We start from the raw sequence: 25,132 nt of genomic DNA on the forward strand, positions 1-25,132 counted from the left end.
AGCCACCCAGACGCCCCTGCATGAAATTTTTTAAAAAGAGAGCTATCGCTAAGTTAAGATATTTTTGCCCAGTGAATTATTTTTGATATTATAAGATAGTACTTAGACTTAGTGAATAGTGTTGATGTGTTTTAGTTCTCTAATATGTAGAATACTAACAGTGTTTATTTCTGTATTTCTTTAGACTATCATAGAACTCTCTGAAGAACGGGATGGTCTTCATTTTTTACCCCATGCCTCTTCAACTGCACAGTCACCCTGTGGTTCTCCAGGCATGAAGCGAACGGAAAGTCGACAACATCTGTCCGTGGAACTGGCAGATGCTAAGGCAAAGATAAGAAGGCTTAGGCAGGAATTGTAAGTTGGTCATTTTCAAGGCTTCTTGAATTTACATGGTCACAAAGGTGACCTAAAAATGTTTTTTCAGCTATGGCATATAGATGAGTTGCTCCAACTGCTAGCTTGAGTCAGAGTTTTCACTAGTATTTATCAAAATGAGAAAAATAGGGAGACTGTCATGAAATTTTCCTAATCCTAAATCTTACCAATTTACAGATTGTCCTTCATTCTGGATTTATGTTCTTCCTGCCTTTCTTATATTACAATGATCTTTCTCTTATAAAATACGGTTCTTCCTTGACAAATTGGGGTCTCTTTAATTTTTTTTAAATTTTATATTCTTTGAAATCCCAAACTGGATTTCAAATCAAAACTGGATTCAAAAAAAGGCAACTGCTGATTCAGTCAACAAGTTTAGCTCTTTAAAAATTAATGTTATAAAAGACTGAATTGTTGGCATACAGTATTATAAAAAATAATTTTGTGTTTTGTATCATCTGTGTTGGGTAATTGAAATGCCTGAGTCATGTACTTAGACATGGTAAATAGTCAGATTGGTTAGTGCTGATGAAATTATATTTATTTAACTTTCAAAGATCATTTGGTGTAAATGTCACATGAGCATTCCTTGGTGAATCACATGTAAAGATAGAGCCAGTCTCTGCTGGAGGTTTTTTATTTTGTACTTTAAAAAGAACAAAGGATTTTTTATGTTTATGGCTTTTTTCTTTTATTATATTTTTCTTTTTGGTTTGTTTTCCTGGAATTTGGGCTTCAGAGTATAGATTTAAAATTTAAGACACAATATAACAATTAAGTTTATTTACTGATTATTAAAAGCAGTTAGTTTAAGAAAGTGATTGAATATGCAAGGTAGAAAAAATATACAGTCTATAGGAAAATTTGAAAACAAAAAAATACAGCTTTCATTGTGGATGTCTGCACTATTATGGATCTATTGAAGTGAACACGCCCAGGATATTCTATAAACAGCTGCACCAGGAAAATTAGAGAAGAGATTGCTGTTATTAGTTTGACTGGCAGTTAATGGATAGCCTAAACAGTGAACACTAGTTCGTGCCATATAATTTAGCACAATCTTCTCCAGTCTTTAGATAAAGCATGCAATTAGAACTGTAATGATGGTTGTGAATTCATTTAACATTTTGCACTATATTAGAATTTGATTTTTAAATGAAATTTACTTGACCATAGAGTGTATTAAAATCCCAAACAACTTAGAGACATTGATAAAATTTGGTTTCTCATATGCTGACTGGAAAAATGTAAATGAATATTATTAATGAATAAATTAATACGCCAGATATAGCGAGTATTCCCAATAGCATTTCATCAAATACCATCTTTTTGTCCTTTGAAAATGTGTTTCTTCACAGATTTCTTTTATTAACATTTGTTCTAAGTCTTTTTGTTGGGACAGATCTTTCCAAAATAATGAAGTATGGAAATTATGGTGGTTAAAGGTAGTTCAGGTTGCCTTATACCCAACGGAAATAAATAATTGTAATGAGAACACGTAGGTTAACTAATAGCATACTTATAGGGGTACATTATAATATACATTATATATTATATAATATATAATTATAATTGTTCTTAGTTTATTAACATGCAGGGTAAAATTATAATTTGAAATGTGGTTTTTTTTTCTTTTCAAATTTTTATTTAAATTCTAGTTAGTTAACATAAAGTATAATATTGGTTTCAGGAGTAGAATTTATTGATTGATCACTTACATGCAACACCCAGTGTTGGTCATGGAATGAATTTGGAAGTTTTCCTTCTTTTTCTGTTTTTTTTGGAATAGTTTGAGAAGAATGGGTATTAACTCGTTTTCTGTCAATGTTGGGTAGATTTGCCTAGGAAGCCGTCTAGCCCTGGACTTCTGTTTTTTTTTTGTTTGTTTGTTTGTTTTTGTTTTTTGTTTTTTTGTTTTTTCAAGATTTTATTTATTTGACAGAGGTCACAAGTAGGCAGAGAAGCAGGCAGAGAGAGTGAGAGGGAAGCAGGCTCCCTGCTGAGCAGAGAGCCCAATGTGGGACTCAATCCCAGGACCCTGAGATCATGACCTGAGCCCAAGGCAGTGGCTTAAACCACTGAGCCACCCAGGTGCCCTGGACTTCTGTTTTTTGGGGAGTTTTAGGATTACTGATTCAACTTCTTTGCTGGTTATCAGTCTGTTCAAGTTTTCTTTTTCTTCCTGTTTCAGTTTTGGTAACATATATTTCTAGGAATTTACCCATTTCTTCCAGGTTGTCTTAGTATTCAAACCAATGCAAATTAGAATAGTAACACAGAATTTTTCAGTTATTAAATTGATTTTCATATAGGCACTTTTATTCACAATGATTGCATTATAAATTGGTAATGACCTTTCTGGAGGCTGCTTGATGGTATATATCAAGAACATTTAAACATGTAATGTACTTTTATAAATCTGGCCTGAAACATACAAGGTTTTGGGGAGTGGGTGGGTGCATTGTTTTTTTTTGTTTTGTTTTGTTTTTTTAAGTAAAATACATCCAACATGGGGCTTGAACTCATGATGACCCTGAGTTCAGGCATCACAAGCTCTTTCAACTCAGCCAGCCAAGTGCCCCTAAACATACAGTGTTTTATGTATACTGAGGTTTATTTACCAAAACATTATTCATTACAGTGAAAAGTGGAACTCCAAGGGACTATTTCTTCATTAAAAATTATGGTTCTCAAAAAAAAAGTATAGGTATGATGAGATATCAGCAGTGGATTGCTTTATACAATGAACATTTACCATTTTTTTATTAAAGAACAGAAGGTGGAAAAGTAGAGTTAGTGAATGGAAATTTGAGTTTGAGCAGCTTGTCTCTGAAAGGGCATTAGAAAATGGGAGAAGTAAAGTAGTGAGTGTAAGAAAAAGAAGAAGAATAGGAGAAAATAGAAGATGTTTATAGACTACTGGGAGGAAACCAATAGGGATATATTTTATGTATTTGTTTAGCTGTATATACTTTCCTTTAGACCATTGTAGATGTTGAAAATAGTTGGAGATCTTTTAAGACTCAGACCCAGATCCTAGTGCCTTGCTTAAAAACTCTTGCGGTGTCTTTGAGAGGGAGAAAGACAAAAAGGAGAGTGAGAATAGGGGATGGCAAGAAAAATGAAGAGAGAGAAACTATCTTATGAAGTTAGAGGGTGTCAGTCACTGAGGTTATTAGCCTTTGGGGAATTTTAAGGGGGAATCTGATTGATGTCATGTAATCACACACATTCCTAATATCCATTTCTTTGTCTTTTCCCCCTGGATTAGTGGATGGCTAATAGGATTTTCAACTAGATATTCAGTAATGATAATACATTTGTATTAAAGCAGATGATCATGGTTTTCAAAAACAATAAACTGATTATTTTAAAAATTTTTATTTAAGGGAGGAAAAGACTGAACAGTTGTTGGACTGTAAACAAGAACTTGAGCAAATGGAAATAGAACTAAAAAGGCTCCAACAAGAGGTTTGTACCTGAAACTTTTATTATATGGGACCAGTCAGTAATTGGAAATTATTTTTCTGCTTGATATTTATAACCTCTGCCTTAATATTTTATGATGTTACTGGGGCTTAAAAATTACTTTTTTCAGTGTTTTTCTGTTTAAAAATGCCAGAGCCCAGGAAATCAAGCTTTGGACTTTACATTTTCTATATCAGTGCTATTTATACTTTCCTAGAATTCATACTTTTCTTTGAATTTCCTAGAATTCTAAGGAATCTCTTAGGACTGGGGTAGTTGCAAGTTTCTCTTTTTGTACATTTGGCTTCCATGGCTGGGAAACTGGAACACCTCTACTGTGAAGTGTGGTGCTTAATGTGTATCTCCCTAAGTCTCTAGTCTCTGAGAGTGCTCTATGTTAACTTACAGATGACAGAATGCTTTTTAATTTTTTACTCTTTACCTTTTAAGTAAGATCAATTCTTTTTACCTTTTAAGAGTTACTTTTATTTTATTAGAATTTTGTGTTTGGGTTTTTTTTTAATCTTGAACCAAGACTGTTTAAGAATTCACTTCTTTTAATATTTATAATTTTTCATTTTTATTTGGAGGTAGGCATGAAGTCTACTTTTACCCATAAGTGGTAAGGATTGTGGTAGGCCTAGACAATTATTTCTTCTCCTTACTTTCCCTAACTTGCTATTTTAAATTCAGGGAATACTCCACTTGCAGAATCCTAAACTGGGACCTTTTCAGATGAATGAGACTGGGAATCAAAATCTTCATTTCTAGATATGCTGTGACTGCTATTCTGCTCTTCCAAAAGCATGGTTTTTTGTATATGTGCTCCCTGTAAAACAGTAGTTTCAATCTTTTTTTGTCTCAAGGCTCTTTTCTACTATTAAAAATTAATGAGGTTTATATCTACTGGTATTTTCTGTACTTTAAAACTTAGAATTAAGAAAATATTTATTTAAAAATAATATTCAACCTATTCCATGTTAACATAAAAGTGGTATGCTTATAACCATTATTTTCCAAAAACAAATTAGAACAATGCTACTCTTCTGCATTTTTGCAAGTCTCTCTTTTTTAAAATCATTTTGCAAATGTCTTTAATGCCTATCTTAATTAAAGGCTACTAAATTCTCATATCTGTTTCTGCATTCAGTCTATTAAGATATCATATGCCGTGTAGCCTCTAGGAAACTCCATTGTGTCCCCATGAGAAATGAGAATGAAAAAAAATAATGTTTTAGTGCTATTATGAAAATGTTTTTGATCTCATGAACTTCTTGAAAGGGTTTCAGGGACCCACAGATGTCCCTGGGTCATGCTTTGATAACCTGTTCTAAAGGTTTACGAGAGAGCTTTTAAAGATTGAATTTTTGATATCTGTCTAAAATGTTATTAAACACTAATCACATGCAACTAATATTCACTTGGGAGTTTAGAAAAACCCAGTAGGATTTTTGTATGTTACAGCAGTTTGGATAGAAACATAATTTCTCTAAAGTAACTAATGATCAACTTTAGTGATACAGTTTGCCTCTTCCGTGTTTTCACTATCTTGTATTTTAAAGTTAACTTTTGCACCTTTAATTCCAAATGGTTACGTTAACTAAAGGTTAACTTATTTTAAAATATGCTGAGTAGTTTTTACATTCCTAAGTAGTTATCATTATTTTAAAATTTGTATGTAAGCATGTTTGTATTTGCATATAAACATTTTAAAATAATTTCTATTCTTGTTTTTTTAAACGCCTTCATATATCTCCCCATTTTATTTTTTTATTTCTTTTTAACAGGTTTTTATCCACTTAACATTTTTCATAGCCACACAGCTGGAGCCTGGGTTCTCTGCCTGGAGACTCTGGTGTGGGTCTTTACAGAATGGTCAGTGAATTCCTGATAAGGGAGACTTGGTGAACACAGTCTGTTCCCAGAGGTCAGGAGTGAGATAGCTGTAGGTTTTGGAAATGGCCTCTGAAGTTGCCTTGGCAAAGTTGCCCAGGGTGGCAATACAACCCCTGGCCGAGGTGTAGCAGTTGTCAGTACTGGCCATCATCAATAACTTCCTTATATCTAACAGCTTAACTGAGGTATAGTTTACATACTGTGAAATTCACACTTGTAAAGGATACAATTCATTGGGGTTTTTTTTAGAAAATTCATTGAGTTGTGCAACCAGAGATTACCTATTTGAAAATAGAAAATAATATTGAAAATACTAATATTTGTTTATATTTAGAACATGAATTTGCTTTCGGATGCTCGTTCTGCTAGAATGTACCGAGATGAATTAGATGCACTTCGAGAAAAAGCAATCAGAGTGGATAAACTCGAAAGTGAAGTCAGCAGATATAAAGAAAGACTACATGATATTGAATTTTATAAGGCAAGAGTTGAGGTATGTTGCATAATTTAAGCTATTCCAATTATTTTGTTTAAAAGTTAGGTTTTTCAAAATGCACATAATAAATTTAAGGAACTTTCAAAATGTTGAACAAATTATAAATACTTTAGCTGCTTATTTTATGGTAGATCAGCATATTGCCTTTATTTGTAAAAAGGGATCTCTGGACATTTTTAATTTTATTGAACTGCTTGGAGTGCTTTTATTCTTTTATTTAGCTTTATAGGTAAGGACGACTTGAAGTTCTTCCCTCATTGTCAAAATATATACTTCTACTGATTTCAAACTTGTTTCTAGAAGTGAAAGCAAAGCATGTTTCTGATTATTGGTCAACTCAGAATACTAAACTAGGATTAAGAAGGCACTCTCTCTCCTTTTCCCCTTCTGCAGGTGTGTGTCTGTGTGTGTATTTAGAAAAGACAGCTTTTCTTACTTATTGGTTGCAGTTCAGTGTTAGAAGAAGTTCAGTCTGACCTCAAGAATTTGGCGATCCTTGCTTCTACATTCTGTTTTTCTTTCTCAGTTAATTTTTTTCATTTCTGAAGAGGAGAGTTTTATCAGTTTCAGTATGGTGATAAGAAGGAAGGAGGAGTATGCAAAATGAAGAAGTGAAAACATTATAAGAGAAAGTAGTTAGAATATGTTAGCCTAAAAGTTACCAGAAAATAGACTGAGTAGATACCAAAGACAAGGTGCTTATGTATAAGCATGGCACTGTTAAGAGAGCCTTATAAATGCCACTATTTTAATATACTTTCTTTTGACTTTAGTTTATAATCCACAAAAATGTAGTTTAGGAACACAGATTTGTGAGCACATGTCTTCAAAACATATGTATGGATTTTAAGCATTTTCTCAAGATGCTGATATAAAATGTTTATTGATAGGAGCCTTAGTTTATGACCTATGTGAGTCTTAGCTCAAATATTGGTATTTTACTCAAAAACCCAATGTTTCAGGTTCAAGTTATAGTTGAGAGAAGTCTTTAAATCTATTTTAGCAAAAGAAAAAACATTAGCCCGGATTCTATGGAGATTTGTGTCTTAAATATGAGAAAAACTACTTCTACTTAGTTCCTTATCCTTGTGACTAAGAAATTTAAGTATACCCTGACAATTTTATGTAAAATTATAGTAGTGTTACTCATCCTTGCGTAAGTACTGAGTATCATGTTTGCATAATATAGGTTAAATTCTGAGGGAAAAAATATGAAACCAGGAAAACATAACTGCATCTCTTATTCAGTAGCTTTTACTCTTGCATAAAGAACTTTTGATAAAGATAGCTTAATGTCTTATTTTACAATAAAGATTTTTTTGTTTCAGAGCTGTGAAAAATTAACAGATTTAACATGTGAAAAATTAACATATTTCTGATAAAGCCTATTTGAAATTTTTATAGGAATTAAAAGAAGACAATCAAGTTTTATTAGAAACAAAAACCATGTTGGAAGATCAATTAGAAGGAACTAGAGCTCGTTCTGATAAATTACATGAATTAGAAAAAGAGAATTTACAGCTAAAGGCTAAACTGCATGATATGGAGATGGTAAGTATTGTAAGATTGAACAGTTGCACAGTTTCTTAGGAAATCTGTCAGATTCATCTGATTTCCCCATAATGACAATAATGACTAGTTCCTGTGGCCTTAACAGAGGAGAGATGGCTAAATAAATTAGATGTTTCCAATTCTTTATAAAAACAGGAGTGGTACAAATTTTTGCTTTTGTTACAGAGTAGTGTTAATTATTAATTTTGTCTTCTGCTTTGGAAAAAAACTATTAAGCTATTGTATAAATATGCCTTTAAAATATAGAAATAGGGATGCCTGGGTGGCTCAGTTGGTTAAGCATCTGGTTTTGACTCAGGTCATGATCCCAGGGTCCTGGGATGGGGCTCCTTGGTTGGCTGGGAGGCTGCTTCTCCCTCTGCCTGCTGCTCTCCCTGCTTGTACTCTTTTTTTTCTCTCTCTCTCTCTCTGACAAATAAAATCTTAAGAAAATTAATAAAATAAAATATAGAGATAAAACTGTTTGCTAGGGGTGGTGCCTAGATGGCTCATTTGGTTAAGGCCATTCTCCCCCGCTCCTGGGATTGAGCCCCACATGAGGCCCCTTACTTAGCAGAGGGTCTCCTCCATCTCCCTCTGGCCCTCTTCCTGCTCCTGCTATCTCTGTCTTTTCTTCTGTCTCTAATATAAATAAATAAAATCTTTTTTAAAAATTAAAAATTTGCTAAAATTTAATATTGAGTCAGAAATCATTTGCTCTATATATAATGAAATATGTGAAGAATAGTCTTCAGTGTCCCCAAGGATCACTTTAAAAGAATATCAGACAGGGGTCCCTGGCAGGCTCAGTCAGTGACTCTTGATCTTGGGGTTGTGAGTTGAACCCTATGTTGAATATAGAGATTACTTAAAAATAAAATGTTTTTAAAAAGTTTAAAAAAAGATTTTAAAAAATCAGACAGCTGATCAATATAATGATCAGTATGAATAATTATAACTGATTATCATCTTCAAACTGAAAATTTTAAGGAACTTAAAATTTATCCTCATTCAGTTTCTGGTAAAAGTTTTTAAGTAATAGAGTATTTAGCTTGAAATTACACTAGTGGTGAGCTTTCATTTCTTTTCCTACTCCCTGACAATAAAAAAGGAACGTGATATGGATAGAAAAAAGATTGAAGAATTAATGGAAGAAAATATGACCTTGGAAATGGCACAGAAACAAAGTATGGATGAATCATTACATCTTGGCTGGGAGTTGGAACAAATATCCAGAACTAGCGAGCTTTCTGAAGGTAGTCCCAATATTTTTTTTATTTAAATGGATAAATGAATATGTGAAGTTGTATTTATGCTTACATTTTCTGGTGTTTCTTTACAATTCTTTATTTTCCCTTGCTGGACATATCTAGGAGGCCAGATGGCTCCCTAATAAGTATGATTTCACAGATCCATGTTTCCAGGTCTGGTCTTTATCTTTGCACATCTTACAACTCAACTTTATGAGCACAGTAAAAGATTTGATCATTTAGGCACTATTTCATATTAGTATCACAGGAATCTGGGATACCAGTTTATTAATTTATTTTAGGAAAGAAAGCCGTCTACTCAATAGAATAGAAAAGTCATATTAGCTAATCAACCTGTCTTTAAGTATAGACAAACTTAAATAGAAGTCAAAACACAGTGGGAAGATTCTTGTGAGTATGTAGCCAGTGTAAAGCAAGTTAAGGATATTAAGGGCTGCTTTCATCAATATATGTATTCCATTTTAACACCATACCTACCAACTAGTCCAGCCCAATTTTACCCTAGAGATAATGAAAGGAACCCAGATAAATTTATAACTTTTGGCTTTTTTCCTTGTTTGAGTTATAGCTTTGAGTATACTAGTACTGATTTACTTTATTGAAATTATGCCCATGCCGCATTTATTGGAATTAGATTAATTCCGTAATTCCTCAGTTACCCAGTGTTAGATTATTTCACCTGTTTTCCTTCCTTCCAGATATTAAGCATCTATCATATATAAGATATTGTACCAGGCCCTGAAGATATGGTGATTAAGGTAGACATAGGTTTGAGACAGCTTATAGTCTGATGCTTACAGGATAATTACTTCTTCAGATGGTTCATCCTATTTACTACCATTAGATTTTTCCTAATTTTACACATGAAAACCTGCTTCCAAATTCTGGGATCCCATGTAAATTCATTACACAGTAAGTGATGATATTGAGCCAGTGAACTTGCTGAGATGTGTTACTTAAAGTACTCGTGGAACCTTTTTACTGTATTTTTTGTGTGTGTGAATTGAGTTATAAAGAGAATAATTCATACTTAAATGTTTTCTACTACTAGTTAGAGAATTAAGAGTTTCATCTGTTATCTGGGAACAATAATAGTATGTGCCTGGTAGGAATATTGCAGAATTGAATTCATTACTACTTATGAAGCCTTTAGTAGAGTACCGGTAAATGGTAGGCATTTGAATGTTTATTGTTATTATTTTTGTCATCATCATCATCACAGTTGTCTTGCAATTCGTATTAGGATCATAGCTCTCAATACTTGTTTCAGTGTGGCGTGTTGTTGTTTAACTATTCAAGGGAATTGCTTTTTAGAAAATTTGTAAAATGTGGAAAAATATAAAGGAAGACGTGAAAATCACTAATAAATTCTGCAGTCATTTTTGACATTTTAAAAAATTTGCTTGCAATATGTTTCTACACACAAATAGCCATTTTAGACCTCATCAGATCAATGTGTATATACAATGCAGGTTCTTTTTTTCATCAGAGATTATAATGTAGGAAGCCTCCTATGTTATTAAAAATATGTTGTGAGGGGGTACCTGGCTAGCTCCGTCAGTAGAACATGCAGCTCTCAGGTTCTTCAGTTCAAACCCCATGTTGCACATAGAGATTACTTTTTAAAATTGTGTTGTAAGCATCCTTTTTAATTCTTTATAGTCTGACCTGAAGCATCTTTGAAACACACGTTATTGAAAGTATTACTAAGGTGTATTGAGTATTGTAGTCTAATCTTGTTTAATTGAAATGCATTTCTACCGATCATGAAGTAAAGTTTTATTGTAAGACTTGGACAACTAATGGAATTTAAAAAGTCAGGGATGCCTGGGTGGCTCAGTTGGTTAAGCAGCTGCCTTTGGCTCAGGTCATGATCCCAGCGTCCTGGGATCGAGTCCCACATCGGGCTCCTTGCTCAGCAGGGAGCCTGCTTCTCCCTCTGCCTCTGCCTGCCATTCTGTCTGCCTGTGCTCACTCTCTCCCCCTCTCTCTCTCTGATAAATAAATAAAATCTTTAAAAAAAAATAAAAATAAAAAAAAATAAAAAGTCAGTGACTATCAGTTGTACCAGCTTTCAATTAAAGAATAATATGCAGGGGCACCTGGGTGGCTCAGTCAGTTAAGCAGCTGCCTTTGGCTCAGGTCCTGATCCCCAGGTCCTGGGATCGAGTCCCACGTCAGGCTCCTTGCTCAGGGGAAAGACTGCTTCTCCCTCTCCCTCTGCCTGCCTGCCTGCTGCTCCCACTACTTGTGCTCTGTCTTTCACTCTCTCTCTCTCTGTGTCATATAGATAAGTGTATCTTTAAAAAAAAAAAAAAGAAGAATATGCTAACTAGAATAAAAACTAGAAATAAGAATTGAGGCTTTCTTTACTTACAGTCTGGGGGACGTTTTACCAACCTAATTTTGAAAAGAATGTATGCTTGTATGCTTGTTGGAGAATATGTTGTTTTGTGTATGCATGTGTATGTTTGTGTGTTTCTCTCCTTAATGATGGAGAATTTCAAACGTACACAAAGATAGATAGACCTAGAGTACCTTCCTGTACTTCTCCATTTCTCTTCCTGAAATCTAAGATTTCAGAATGAATCTAGGTATTGTATTTCACTTTAAATCCTAATTTTTATATCATCCAAGATATTTAATTAATCTGCTTTAAGGTTATTAAAATAATTATTTTTGGTTTGCATTATATATAGAACTAGAAACTGAGTTCTCTTACTTTAAGAAAATGTAATGCCAAAATCTACTTAGAAATATAATTTTTTGACAAAATGGTATACATGTTGCTCTTTATACTCAAGTTTAGTAGCAATTCTTTATTTAGAGAAAGACTTTTTCAGTGTGATCAGTGTATACTGTCTTTCCCTTCTTAGAGTCAGGATTAGGAAATAGGGACTTTTTTTCCCCCCTTAGACTGTATTCCTTTAATTTTTGAAGATGTGGCATAGGATATGCTTTATACCTATGTGAAGCACACGATAGCTCTCTGAGAGACACAGAGCAATAACTATATTTTGTACAAGTAACGTAAGATTCACTGAGGTTAAAGTGGCTTGAACATTGCCAAATTTCTCAGAACTGAAACTCTGTAGTCTGTTCAGTCTAAATTTTATATATTTTTTTCTCTAGAATGGCTATGGATGCATTAAAATTCAAGATTTACCTATCTTTTTTCTGTTTTTTTTCCATTTGTCTATCTTGTATAACTATAATTTTTTTATAAAATTAAGGACCAGCTGATGTAGTACTTTTACACTCATTTTAAATAATACTGAGTATATACACTTTTACTAGTGACAGTATTCTTCATTATTATAGCACCACAAAAATCCTTGGGCCATGAGGTGAATGAGTTAACATCAAGCAGGTTATTGAAATTGGAGATGGAAAACCAGAGTCTTACAAAAACCGTAGAAGAACTTCGGAGTACTATGGATTCTGCAGAAGGCAACACTTCCAAAATCCTGAAAATTGAAAAAGAAAATCAAAGACTAAGTAAAAAGGTAAATAAAAACTAATGTTTAATGTAAGTTAAAGAATATATGTGGAAGTATAAATAGCCCTGTGGTTAAATGTTTATTTTCCAGTTTTTAATGTACTCTCATTATTTTAACTTATTGACATTTTCAGGCACAAATGAACTTCTATATTCATTCAGCTTCAACAATTATTAACTTGTAACCAGTCTTATTTCTACCCTTTTTTCTCTCCCCACAGCCACTAGATGATTTTGAAATAAATCCTCAACAATGTATAATTTTACCAATAAGTATCTCATTATATATCTCTTAAAAGTGAGAATTAAAAAAAAAAAAAAAACAAGAACAGTGACATTATCATGCTTAAAAATTTAATAGAGGGGCACCTGGGTGGCTCAGTTGTTAAGAGTCTGCCTTCAAGTAGGGTCATGATCCCAGGGTCCTGGGATTGAGCCCAGCATCAGGCTCCCTGCTCAGCGGGAAGCCTGCTTCTCCCTCTCCCACTCCCCCTGCTTGTGTTTCCTCTTTTGCTGTGTCTCTCTCTGTAAAACAAACAAAATCTTTAAAAAAAGTTTTAATAGAGTTTGGTTAACATTTCAGTTTCTCCAACTCTATTGGCCTTTTTTTTTTTTTGCATGTTGTTCAAATCTGAATTAGAATAAGATCTATACACTTAACTGATGTCTATTGTCTTTTTTAGTGTAAACTAAAACTAAACTGTATATGTAGTATTTTTCTGTTAAAGAAACCAGGTGGTTTAATCTAGTTTACCACAATCTAGATTTTACTCACTACATCCTTTTTAAAAAAATTTTTTTTAATTGACATATAATATTTGCCCCAGGGGTACAGGTCTATGAATCATCAGTCTTATATACTTCACAGCACTCACATACCCTCCCCAGTGTCCATAACCTAGTCACCCGTCACCCTCTCCATACACCATGCCCCCACCACCACAACCCTCAGTTTGTTTTGTGAGATTCAGAGTCTCTTATGGTTTGTCTCCTTCACAATCCCATCTTGTTTCATTTTTTCCTTCCCTACTCCCTAAGCCCCCCACTCTGCCTCTCATATTTCTCATATCAGGGAGATCATGATAATTGTCTCTCTCTGATTGACTTATTTCACTCAGCATAATACCCTGTAGTTCCATCCACTTCGTTGCAAATGGCAAGATTCACTGCATCCTTTTTATGTCACCTCACAAGTTCTTTTGTTCCAAATAGCTCTTATTTTATCTGTAGTCTTAATCAGGTTCAAATTGAGGTTTTAGTAAGAATATTCATAAGGAGGGGCGCCTGGGTGGCTCAGTGGGTTAAAGCCTCTGCCTTCGGCTCAGGTCATGATCCCAGGGTCCTGGCATTGAGTCCCACATGGGGCTCTCTGCGTGGCAGCGAGCCTGCTTCCCCTTTCTCTCTCTGCCTGCCTCTCTGCCTACTTGTGATTTCTCTCTCTGTCAAATAAATAAATAAATAAATATCCTTAAAAAAAAAAAAAGGAATATTCATAAGGAGTCTGTTTCAGTCAGGAGGTACATGTCTAGTTATCTTTCTTTTTGTCATGTTAGTTGTCACGGAAAAGGTTTGCTTTGATCCCTTAATTTATCAGAAGTTGCAAAATCCTGATGAGGAACCCTCATGGGAAAAGCAGGTTGAATGTTTGATTCTTTCCCTTTTTTTTACCAGTTTCCTGGTAATGAATTGATTTTCTCATATTCTGAGATAAGTAATGAGTGAGTTTTTTGTTTTAGTGTCTTTATGAACTCAGGGATTCAAAAATATTTGAAGTGTTTCAATCTACTGCCTTTGTTTTTCTTACATCCTATGTCTCTAAGCTACTTTCTGAATTCCTGTGACACAGCTTTAGCACCCATTGTAAACCTCTGTGCTTTTGCCATAATAAACTTCTTTTAAACATTTCCTGCCCCAGATCTGGAGATAGCCATTTCTCCAGAAAGCCCTTGTTCTTTTAGTGGGAAATGGTATTTAAGGGCCACAATTTAGGTACTATGAAACCTGAATTTTCACTAGGTTTTGGTTCAACAGAAATATTCCAGTTGTGCAACAGACCAAGTAATTTATTTTTGACTGTCTGTCTCCATACACACATACATATATTATAGATGAATAGAATTGTATCATGACAACATACACAATATTTTTATCATGAATATCTCCCATCACATCTGCTCCCCAGTATGTGCTTTCACTTTTGCTTTTAGGTCTTGGTCACAGTGAACAATACTGTAATAAATATTCTTATACATGTGTTTATGTATTCTTTTTTATTTCTATATCTGGTCAGCCATGTCTAGATTTTTCTTTATAGATTCTGGGTTTCTAGACTCATTTATGAAAATCTCCTTCACCTTTAGACTAGTGATTTTTGAACTATGTAGTATGCATCAGAGTCACCTTCAGGACTTGTTAAAATAGATTGCTGAGTCCCATGCCCAGAGTTTCATATTTGTTAGGTCTGGGCTAGGGTAGGGGCGAAGAATTCTCATTTCTAAGAAGTTTCTGAGTGTTGGTCTTCCTAGATTTTTGGAACCATGCATTGAGAACCACTGCCTTAGATAATGCGTATTATTTTGCATTTTGCATTTATTTGACCCTTTGATTATCTTGACAGATTTTTACTCTTTTAAAACCTTTTGGCATCATCTTTAATCCATTAACCAAATAATCTTAATAAGCATTTGACAATCAATATAATATAAAAGTAGGAGTGGCTATTTAGAACCTGGAACAGTTTTATTTTGGCTATCATTATAATTGGGTCTGGAAATTATAATTTGATTTTAAAGTTAGCCTTCAATTCTAACACATTTTTATTGATTCTAAAAATTTTTTAATAAATCCATTGTATGAAAGGTGTCTTTGGTAAACTGACTGTTTCACCTGAATTCCATTGATGTAAGACAAAAAATGAGTTTAATTAAATTACAGTTACCCATATATTTCAGTCTTTAATGGGAGAATTGGATTCATAATTAATAACTAAAACCTTCCTGAACATATTTATGTTGAATTGAGTAACTGGATAAGATTTGTGACTTTATGCTTTTGACATATTACTGGAAGGTAGTCTTCCATATATGGCTATCTTCCGTTGATAATAAAATAGGAAAATTCAACTTGCTTTATGTAAGACTACTCAAATTCTTAAACTTCTTCATTATTGACATAAGGATTTAATATTTAAACTTGAAGTGGAATATTTTATACAGCTAAATCTTTATTTTCTTTTATTACCTGGTTTGAATATGTTGTATAATAATAGTAAAATCAAGTTGACGTAATTTAAACTGCTATTTTGCTATTTTATCTTTATTTTAGCCACATGCCTGATTATATCTTTAAGCTGTGTAATTGAAAATAAATTTAAACCTAGACTATAAACATATGCTGAAGTTTATTTCAGCCCTTTTTTCTCTAGTATTGTTCTCCTTTTTTGTCCCTCTTTCCTTTTTATTTTAAACCTAATCTCTGTTTCCTTATTAAACTTAAATCACTATTTCTTATCTTTCACTCATGCTTTTATATCCTCTTCTTCCTTCTTCAGAAAAATTACTTGACTGTAAAGTTTTACTTTATAAATCTCAAGCCAAAAGAGCCTTTCAATAAGATTTGTACAGTCTTCATATAGCACATAATTATCATATATTCACTTGGATTTATCTTTGTTTTTAGAAGTAGCAATGCACCCTTCAAAGATATACAGGTTATGAAAGATAGTCATGTCTGCATATTTTATACAGCTGCTAAAAGTATTCTATGCTAAAAGCATGAAATATTACTTGAATTTCTCTACTTAGTACTTAAACATCACCATTTGAGTGTTAAAACTGTATTTAATTTTTTATTTGAAAATTGTCTTTTGGGGTTTTTTTTTGAAAATTATCTTTTGTTTTTACATGTTTACACTGTTGTAAAATACTTAATGATACATTGTTTTTTTATTTAATTTTCTCTAGGTTGAAATTCTTGAAAATGAGATTATTCAAGAAAAGCAAAGTCTTCAGAATTGTCAGAATTTAAGCAAGGATCTAATGAAGGAGAAAGCTCAACTTGAGAAAACAATTGAAACACTTAGAGAAAATTCAGAGAGACAGGTTCATAAATTTCCTATTAAGCAATATGCTTTGAAGTGTGTTAACAAAAGTTATTTTAAAGTTTAGGCAAACAAAATGTTCATATAACATGAAAGGCAAATATTTTAGAATTGCTTAAATTTTAGAGTAACTGTGGTTTTACTTCATTTTCTATCCTGTGTATTTTAGGAAAATTGAAGGGAAAGCTTAGGATTTTTTAAATGGTCAATATGCTTAAAAATTATCTGGTATAAAATTTTGTGATACTTGTACTTTCAAGGGTCTGTGAAATAGGACTGAAGATTATAAAGTTTTTGAGTGGAGTTGGGGAGAAATGCAGCTGTACTTCAACCCTCAGGAAGAGGGGGATGTGGTTGCTACCTCTCGGATGCATTCTCATTTGCTTTCAAGTGTTTATTGGTCTTTCTCATTTGATGCTTTAGGAAACTGAGAATTGGATATATTGATTAACCTGCTATTTTAAAGTTTGCTACTTTTTTAGAAGTAAAATGATTAGTTTTTTTTAATAAATAAAATAAAATAAAATGATTGGTTTTAATATTATCCAGGTGTAGTCCTCAGGCTACCTATAAAAATATAGGTCTCTATAGAGCTACAGAATAAAAATTCTAGAGCTAAGCATGAATCTGTATTTTTACAAGGTTCTCAGGGGATTATTTAATACTGACTTTTGAGAACCACAAAATTAGGCCATGATATAAATTGGATGGATTAGTTTTCAGATGTACCAGAGGATTTTGTTATTTTGATGTTTCCAAATTAGAATTCTTAGGGGAATGAATACAGACCCATATATATACACATATAAATATAGCAATATTCATTAAGAACCTACTGTGTATATGCATTGCAAATTTATTGGGAATAAAAAAGTCCTGTGTTCTTATTTGAATTTAAAACATGTAACTATGAATAATCCAAAGATCACTTTGATTAGTATTAAATACATCTCTCCTAACCATTTCTTTACATTATAAACTCCTTAAGGAAAGAAGGACCTGGCAGTACATGTACACAAGGGTCTCTCAGTAAATATTTGTCAGAATTAAAAGTAAGATAGAAATTAGCACCCATTTATGTCCTGATTTCCCTGTTATTTTTTAGAAAGGAGAAACTATAACTAAAAATATTTTGTTTATGCTCAATTAAGTTTTTAATTTTCTCCTTTCTTCTTTATAATTAGATTAAAATATTGGAACAGGAAAATGAACATCTGAATCAAACCGTGTCTTCCTTAAGGCAGCGCTCCCAGATAAGTGCTGAAGCAAGGGTGAAAGATATTGAAAAAGAAAATAAAATTCTCCATGAATCGATCAAAGAAACAAGTAGCAAGCTAAGCAAGATTGAGTTTGAAAAAAGACAAATTAGAAAAGAATTGGAACACTATAAAGAAAAAGGAGAACGAGCAGAAGAACTTGAAAATGAGTTGCATCATCTTGAGAAAGAAAATGAATTGTTACAGAAAAAGATAACTAATTTAAAAATTACCTGTGAAAAAATTGAGGCATTAGAACAAGAAAATTCAGAGCTAGAAAGAGAAAACAGGAAGTTAAAAAAAACACTGGATAGCTTTAAAAACCTTACTTTTCAGTTAGAATCCCTAGAAAAAGAGAATTCCCAACTAGATGAGGAAAACTTAGAACTGCGAAGGAGTGTGGAATCTTTGAAGTGTGCAAGCATGAAAATGGCTCAGCTACAACTAGAAAATAAAGAACTGGAAAGTGAAAAAGAGCAACTTAAGAAGGGTTTGGAACTCATGAAAGCATCTTTCAAGAAGACAGAACGCTTAGAAGTTAGCTACCAGGGTTTAGATACAGAAAATCAAAGGCTACAGAAAGCTCTAGAAAACAGCAATAAAAAGATTCAACAGTTAGAGAGTGAACTACAAGACTTAGAGGTGGAAAATCAAACATTGCAGAAAAACCTGGAAGAGTTAAAAATATCTAGCAAAAGACTAGAACAGCTAGAAAAAGAAAATAAATCATTAGAACAAGAGACTTCTCAACTGGAGAAGGATAAGAAACAACTGGAGAAGGAAAATAAAAGACTCCGACAGCAAGCAGAAATAAAAGATACCACGTTAGAAGAAAACAATGTGAAAATTGGAAATTTAGAAAAAGAAAACAAAACTCTTTTCAAAGAGATCAGTATTTATAAAGAATCCTGCATTCGTCTGAAAGAATTAGAGAAAGAAAATAAGGAGCTTGTGAAAAGAGCAACTATTGATATAAAAACTTTGGTTACGTTACGAGAGGTAAATATAGTTACCTAAATTTAAGCCAAATTCTTTTTATATTTTTAATTCAGGGCTTTATTAAGTTTTATTGGCACCCATAAGAAATTTGAATCCTGTGTTTATGGTTCAAAGTAGAAATTCGGAATTAGAACTAGAAACATTTTCTAATTTCATACTTTTGTTATACCAAGAAGTACATGTAAATTTTATTTTTTAAGATATTATAGTAATAAAATTTCCATGTAGTATCTCACTTATTACATTATAATTTTATATCTTGTTTCAAAATAATATTAAAATATTTGATCAAGACTCTAAATGCTAAAGTATGATAGGAAACATGATAGCTACTATTTATTGAATGCTAACTATGTGCCAAGTAGTGGGCTACGGACTTCATAACTTATATTTATGTATATTTCTATAATTTTTACAACTAATCCTCTATAGATACTATTTCCATTAGATCAGAAAGCATTAGAGACATTAAGTAACTTAGGATCACACAGCTAATAAATGGCAAAATTGGATTACTGGAATCAAATCCAGATCTTTCAGACTCCAAAATACAAAGAATTTTGACCTCTAAGCCTGAGCATGCAAATCAGGTTGAACTTAAGGGTCAACACTGAACAGTTGGTAGTTGCTTGGATCTGTGTGTTGAGAAGAGTTGTGAAACTTTCAGGAGTTGATTGGCAGTAGGTCCTATGAAACATGACATAGATTAGAAGACATCATGCTTGGCTATTTTTTGCTATCCCTATGCTGTACTATACATGGCAACCCTTTAAGAGGAGTTTAAAAGTTTCTTACAATTCTGGCAGAAACTCATTTCAGGAAGTCTGCATTTCTGCTAAACAGACATTGAGAAGGACCCGTTATTAGATTTTTACTTTTATTCTGTTGTTGTACAGTCCTATAGTCATGAACAACAGGTTCCTTGGGTCTGAACTTCTAAGAATGTGCCCTTTTTCTTCAGATCAGTGTCTTAGGGCTCTTCCACTGACAGATGGATGTTTGTGGTGTAAGAAGGGTGTGGTATCCAGCATATATTCATAGGAAGAAATATGCACTAAAGTCCTAGCTCATTATTAAAAAGTTAATGGATATGTATCCTTTTCTTACAGTTTTCAGACCTAAGTGTTCATAAGTAAAGAGTTTTTCCTTTCAGTTTCCTTAACGAAAAGTTAAGAAATATTAGCAAAAAACAAAAAAAGGAAAACTATATTGTTGAACTAGGTTATTTTGTTGCTTAACTACTTTTTATTGGTGAAGAAAAATTCAACGACATTTCTGTTTCTCTTCACCAATAAAAAGTAAGGACTGAATTATATGTATTCCTGGATAGTGGTAGTTATAGTCTTGGCTAACTTTGTTAGATGTTCATGATCATGACATTTATGTGAGTTTTTACATTCCTTTTAAAATAAGGATTTGGTAAGTGAAAAATTGAAGACTCAACAAATGAATAATGATCTTGAAAAATTAACTCATGAGCTTGAGAAGATAGGGTTAAATAAAGAGCGACTCTTACATGATGAGCAAAGTACTGATGACAGGTGAGTAGTAAGTCTCTTTGGCAAACAGTTGAAATTATTATTTTTCTGCTCAAACATTCTTTGCTGTACTAATACAGAATATTTATATTTCATCCTGTTTCTGGTTCCTTTCTTTCCATAGAGAAAGTTCTATAAGAAAAAAAAAAGTAAAAACCCAGATAAATACAACCTCATATTGATACAAGAAAAAAATACTAAATATTACTATAAACAGTTACGACTTGGTAGAAAAACAGGACGCCACCCAGCTAGTGAAAGACCAGAGGGTGTAATTACCTGCAAAAGTAGCATGAGATAACAATAAACAAACCCTCTCTTGAAATATAAAATTAGTTTTTTATTTGAATCGTGTACTTAAATGCCTCAGTTGTTTCATGTATTTTGTGTGCTAAAAGTAGACTTAGAGAGAGATGGAAGAGAAATATGAAACAAAGGAAAAAATACTGATGTAATTAAGGCATAAAAATAATGTGGAAAAATAAGTCTTGACAAACAGAATAAAAAATTACTTTATATACCCTTTAATTTTGAGAATGATCAATACAAGCTTAAAAATTTTTATTCTCTCATGATAATTACGGTTTGTCAGACAGATTTTCAAGTAGTCTACTTTTTAGCATCCAGTTAGCCTTGTGTTTCCAGCTAGTCTAGAAGTATGTATTGTTAAAAAACTGTTTTATGTAGTCTAGATTTTAATTCATTGGAATTTTTTTTTTGTGCAAGATATTTATGTCTTCTTTTTTTTTTTAATTTTTTAATTTTTTATCAACATATATTTTTTATCCCCAAGGGTACAGGTCTGTGAGTCACCAGGTTTACACACTTCACAGCACTCACCAAAGCACATACCCTCCCCAATGTCCATAACCCCATCCACCTTCTCCCAACCCCCCTCCCCCCAGCAGCCCTCAATTTGTTTTGTGAGATTAAGAGTCACTTATGGTTTGTCTCCCTCCCAATCCCATCTTGTTTCATTGATTCATTGGAATTTTTATAATGTACTTTGTATCTTATTGTCTACCAACTCTTAATGTTCTAGTATTTATTAAATGTATATAGGAAAAATTAATGCTGATTATATGGGGTTTGTTTATGTAATTTTGAAAATATTCAGAGTTAATAGAATAGATTGAAACTCAGAGGTTAGTTCTGTAATAACAAATAGAAATAATTTGAGGCATTCATTCTAGCAATGAATTCAAGCAACCATAATTGGATTAATCATATAGCTTTTCATGATAAACTATTTTTATTTGAGTTAGATAGTTAAGAGCCAGTTGAGTTGACTATTAGTATAGATACCAAATATGCATCATTTCTTTATTCACACAAATTTATTACCCATCATGTTTAAGATATTTAGGTGTTGGGGGTGGGGATCTGTACACCGTGTAGCTACCCGAAATGGCCCTTTTAGAACCCAGCTGTAGATGAGTACTTCATATTAATTTGGCACCTCTTCCCAAACTTAATTCAAACAACTTGTCAGTATTATTGAGCTCTTATCATTTGCTGATCACCAAGCATCAAAGAAATGATAATGCTTCTGCTGAACCTTAAAGAATGACTGAAATTTGTGAGGTGGAAATGGTGGAGAAGGGCATTCCATGGAAATAAAGCACAGAGACGTATTGAGTAATTGTTAGAGTGACACGAAAGATCGATTAGTAAAAAGGGCAGGGGCACCTGGGTGGCTCAGTTGGTTAAGCATCTGACTCTTGATTTGGGTTCAGGTCATGATCTCAGAGCCCTGCATCTGGCTCCAAGCTTAGTGGGGAGTCTGCTTGAGATTCTCTCTCCCTCTACCCTCTCTGCATCCTTTCTCAAATAAATAAATCTTTAAGAAGGAAAGAAAAAGGGACAAATTGGAGGCAAAGAGACCACTTAGGAAGCTATTGAAATAATCTAGGCAAGATGTGATGCATTCATTAATCTACACATTTCTGTATATATATACAGAATGATATATGAAAGCATTAGAAATGGAGCTAAGGGTATATATTAAACTTTGGGGGGAACTGGAATTGAGAGTGTGATCAAATTTGGTAGATCAGAAAAAGAAGTGTCTTAAGCCACCAAATGAGCTTCTTTCTCAATCATTAAGTTAGCCTTGGTGTCACAAGGAAAATAAAAGCTCACAGACATAAATTCCTTAACATTTCATCCCCTTGGAATTTATATATATCTGCACCTATCTTTACTGCTAATCTCAGGTGATGTCCCTAATTATAACCTTTTCTAACCTTTTCATCTTTCTCATTGATGTCATTCCCTCTAACTGTTTTAAGATACAATTAAGTTAATTCTTACCATTAAGGAATAGATAGTCTAAGTTGTGTGTTTGCGTGTATAAATAGATAAAATGCAACAAAGTAAATTCAGTGGTAGAGTTACAAAGAGAGTGCTAAGCAGTCACTCTTGTCTTTTTTTAACAGCTCTTTTCTTATGTCTTCTCGTAATATAGTTTCCTAGGGTTATGTATTCAGGCCTCTTAATCATTTATTCTGAATGCTATGCATTGCCATCTATCATCTTCCCTGATAGCTGCATTATTCTCCTCTTAGTGGACGTTTTCATCTAGACAATCTAGAAGCAATGCAGGCATCACACATTCAACATATCCAAAGTTAGATTCATTAAATGCTTTTAAAAATGTCTCCTGGAACACCTGGGTGGCTTAGTTCGTTAAGCATCTAACTTCAGCTCAGGTTGTGATCTCGGGGTCCTGGGATCGAGCCCCCACATCAGGCTCCCTGCTGAGCGAAGAGTCTGCTTCTTCCCCTCTCCCTTCTCCCTACCTGTTTGTTGTCTTTCTCACCCACACACACACACAAAAAAAGTCTCTTTATTCAAGCCAATACCAAAATGAATGAGATTTATTCTCTTTTCTCAATGAACTTAAAAACTGAGCGAGCAGAAAGTGTGTATATATAAATTAATTAGAGTAAAAGGCAGAATGATAAAATTTCTCATATATGTACTTCAGGTTTTTATTCAGTGTAATTATCAAGATTCTCATGTATAAGAATTCATCATGGGGTGCCTGGGTGGCTCAGTGGGTTAAAGCCTCTGCCTTCAGCTCAGGTCATGATCCCAGGGTCCTGGGATCGAGCCCGCGTCGGGCTCTCTGCTTGGCAGGGAGCCTGTTTCCCTCTCTTTCTGTCTCTGCCTGCCTCTCTGCCTACTTGTGGCCTCTGTCTGTCAAATAAATAAATAAATAAAACTTTAAAAAAAAAAAGAATTCATCATAATCCCTAGTTTGTGATTGACTTTCAAACTGTATTCATGTACTGTCCTTTCTGTAAAAAATAATTACAAATAATATATTTATGAATCCACCATTCAAAAAGATAACTAAAATATTGACATTCACATCTGCCTCCAGTGATGAACTGTGTTATTTTTGTACTTGGATAGTAGGTACAAACTTTTGGAATCAAAATTAGAATCCACTCTAAAGAAGTCCCTTGAAATAAAAGAAGAAAAAATTGCTGCCTTAGAAGCTCGATTAGAAGAATCCACAAATTATAACCAGCAGTTGCGCCAAGAACTTAAAACAGTAAGTCATTTCCCTGGAAAGAATTTTAATTGTCAAAATTTGGACAGAAAAGTGTAAAGTAAGAAAACAAAAAAGCATCGTCATTAATATTCTATTTCTTCCTTTTTCTTAAATTTGAGAGTAGCAGATCTTGGTCATTTAGTTTATGACAAACTATATTTTGTTTATACACTGTAATTTATACAATTCTATTTCATGTGCACATGTTCCCCATGCAGTTAAAGACATACTAGTTTTGTGGGAATGGAATGGGGAAGAGGCAGTCTTACTCTTTAGAAAAGCTCTCAATGTAATATTGACACTTTGACATACTTCTATTGAAAATCCAGGTAAAAGTTTGATAGAGATGTGGGTATGAGGATACCAAGTAGAGGGAAATAGTATGTGTGATGTAAGAAATCACCTATTCTCAGAAATTTGAGGTTTTCTTCTAGATCTGCTGTCTTGTGATATTTGGAATTATTCTGTGAAATAAGCAGAGCAGGAGCAACTGTTTTCCCTTACATAAATAAATTGAAATCAAAGGGGCTTGTCCATTCCCTAGGATTAGTATATGGTAGATAGGTAGAATCATGTTCGGTTTTTTTGTTTTGTTTTGTTTTGTTTCCCTTTTGTCATTTCTGTGGTACCACCAGGAGTGGTTTTATAATCAACTAAACATTTAGATTGAGAAGATTACTGTGGGCCTAATTTAGAATCGTTTGATTCAGGATGCTGTTGGAAATACAAGTATATAGCAGGGCCCTGTCATGGGTCCGTCGTATAGTTGTTTGAAAGTCATATTCCCACCAGATGACAGTTCAGGTATAAGACAATGAGATTCACATTGAGCATGCAGGAGCTGCACTGTCTTTGAGACTCAATGCTCCATAGTAGTCATCATCTCTTGCAAAAACTCTGAAGGCATGGAGGTCTCCACAATGGATATAATAGTTTAAAAAGTTGCTGCACTCAGAGAAGTTTAAAGATACGGCTTCCTATTAGGTACTTATAGTTCTTGCAGTCTAAATATAATTTACCTGGTGCCTGGGTGGCTCAGTCATTAAGCATCTGCCTTCAGCTCAGGTCATGTTCCCAGGGTCCTATGATCGGGGCCCACATTGAGCTCCCTGCTCAGCG

At 33.4% G+C, this 25,132-nt stretch overlaps 1 protein-coding gene across 8 annotated transcripts in view; it reads left to right on the forward strand.

The window, feature by feature from the left end:
• CCDC88A (coiled-coil domain containing 88A) overlaps positions 1-25,132 on the forward strand; it is a 125,450-nt gene that overhangs the window by 60,928 nt on the left and 39,390 nt on the right. For all 8 annotated transcript variants that reach the window (XM_059406057.1, XM_059406058.1, XM_059406059.1 and 5 more), the window contains exons 8-17: positions 185-357; positions 3,768-3,849; positions 6,077-6,235; positions 7,643-7,789; positions 8,901-9,045; positions 12,382-12,566; positions 16,522-16,659; positions 17,843-18,913; positions 20,327-20,454; positions 23,872-24,013. In XM_059406057.1, coding sequence (XP_059262040.1) covers positions 185-357; positions 3,768-3,849; positions 6,077-6,235; positions 7,643-7,789; positions 8,901-9,045; positions 12,382-12,566; positions 16,522-16,659; positions 17,843-18,913; positions 20,327-20,454; positions 23,872-24,013 — 2,370 coding nt within the window. The remainder of the gene's footprint in view (positions 1-184; positions 358-3,767; positions 3,850-6,076; positions 6,236-7,642; positions 7,790-8,900; positions 9,046-12,381; positions 12,567-16,521; positions 16,660-17,842; positions 18,914-20,326; positions 20,455-23,871; positions 24,014-25,132) is intronic.

This window comes from Mustela nigripes, chromosome 7 (assembly GCF_022355385.1).
Source record: "Mustela nigripes isolate SB6536 chromosome 7, MUSNIG.SB6536, whole genome shotgun sequence".
NCBI classification, from domain to species: Eukaryota; Metazoa; Chordata; class Mammalia; order Carnivora; family Mustelidae; genus Mustela; species Mustela nigripes.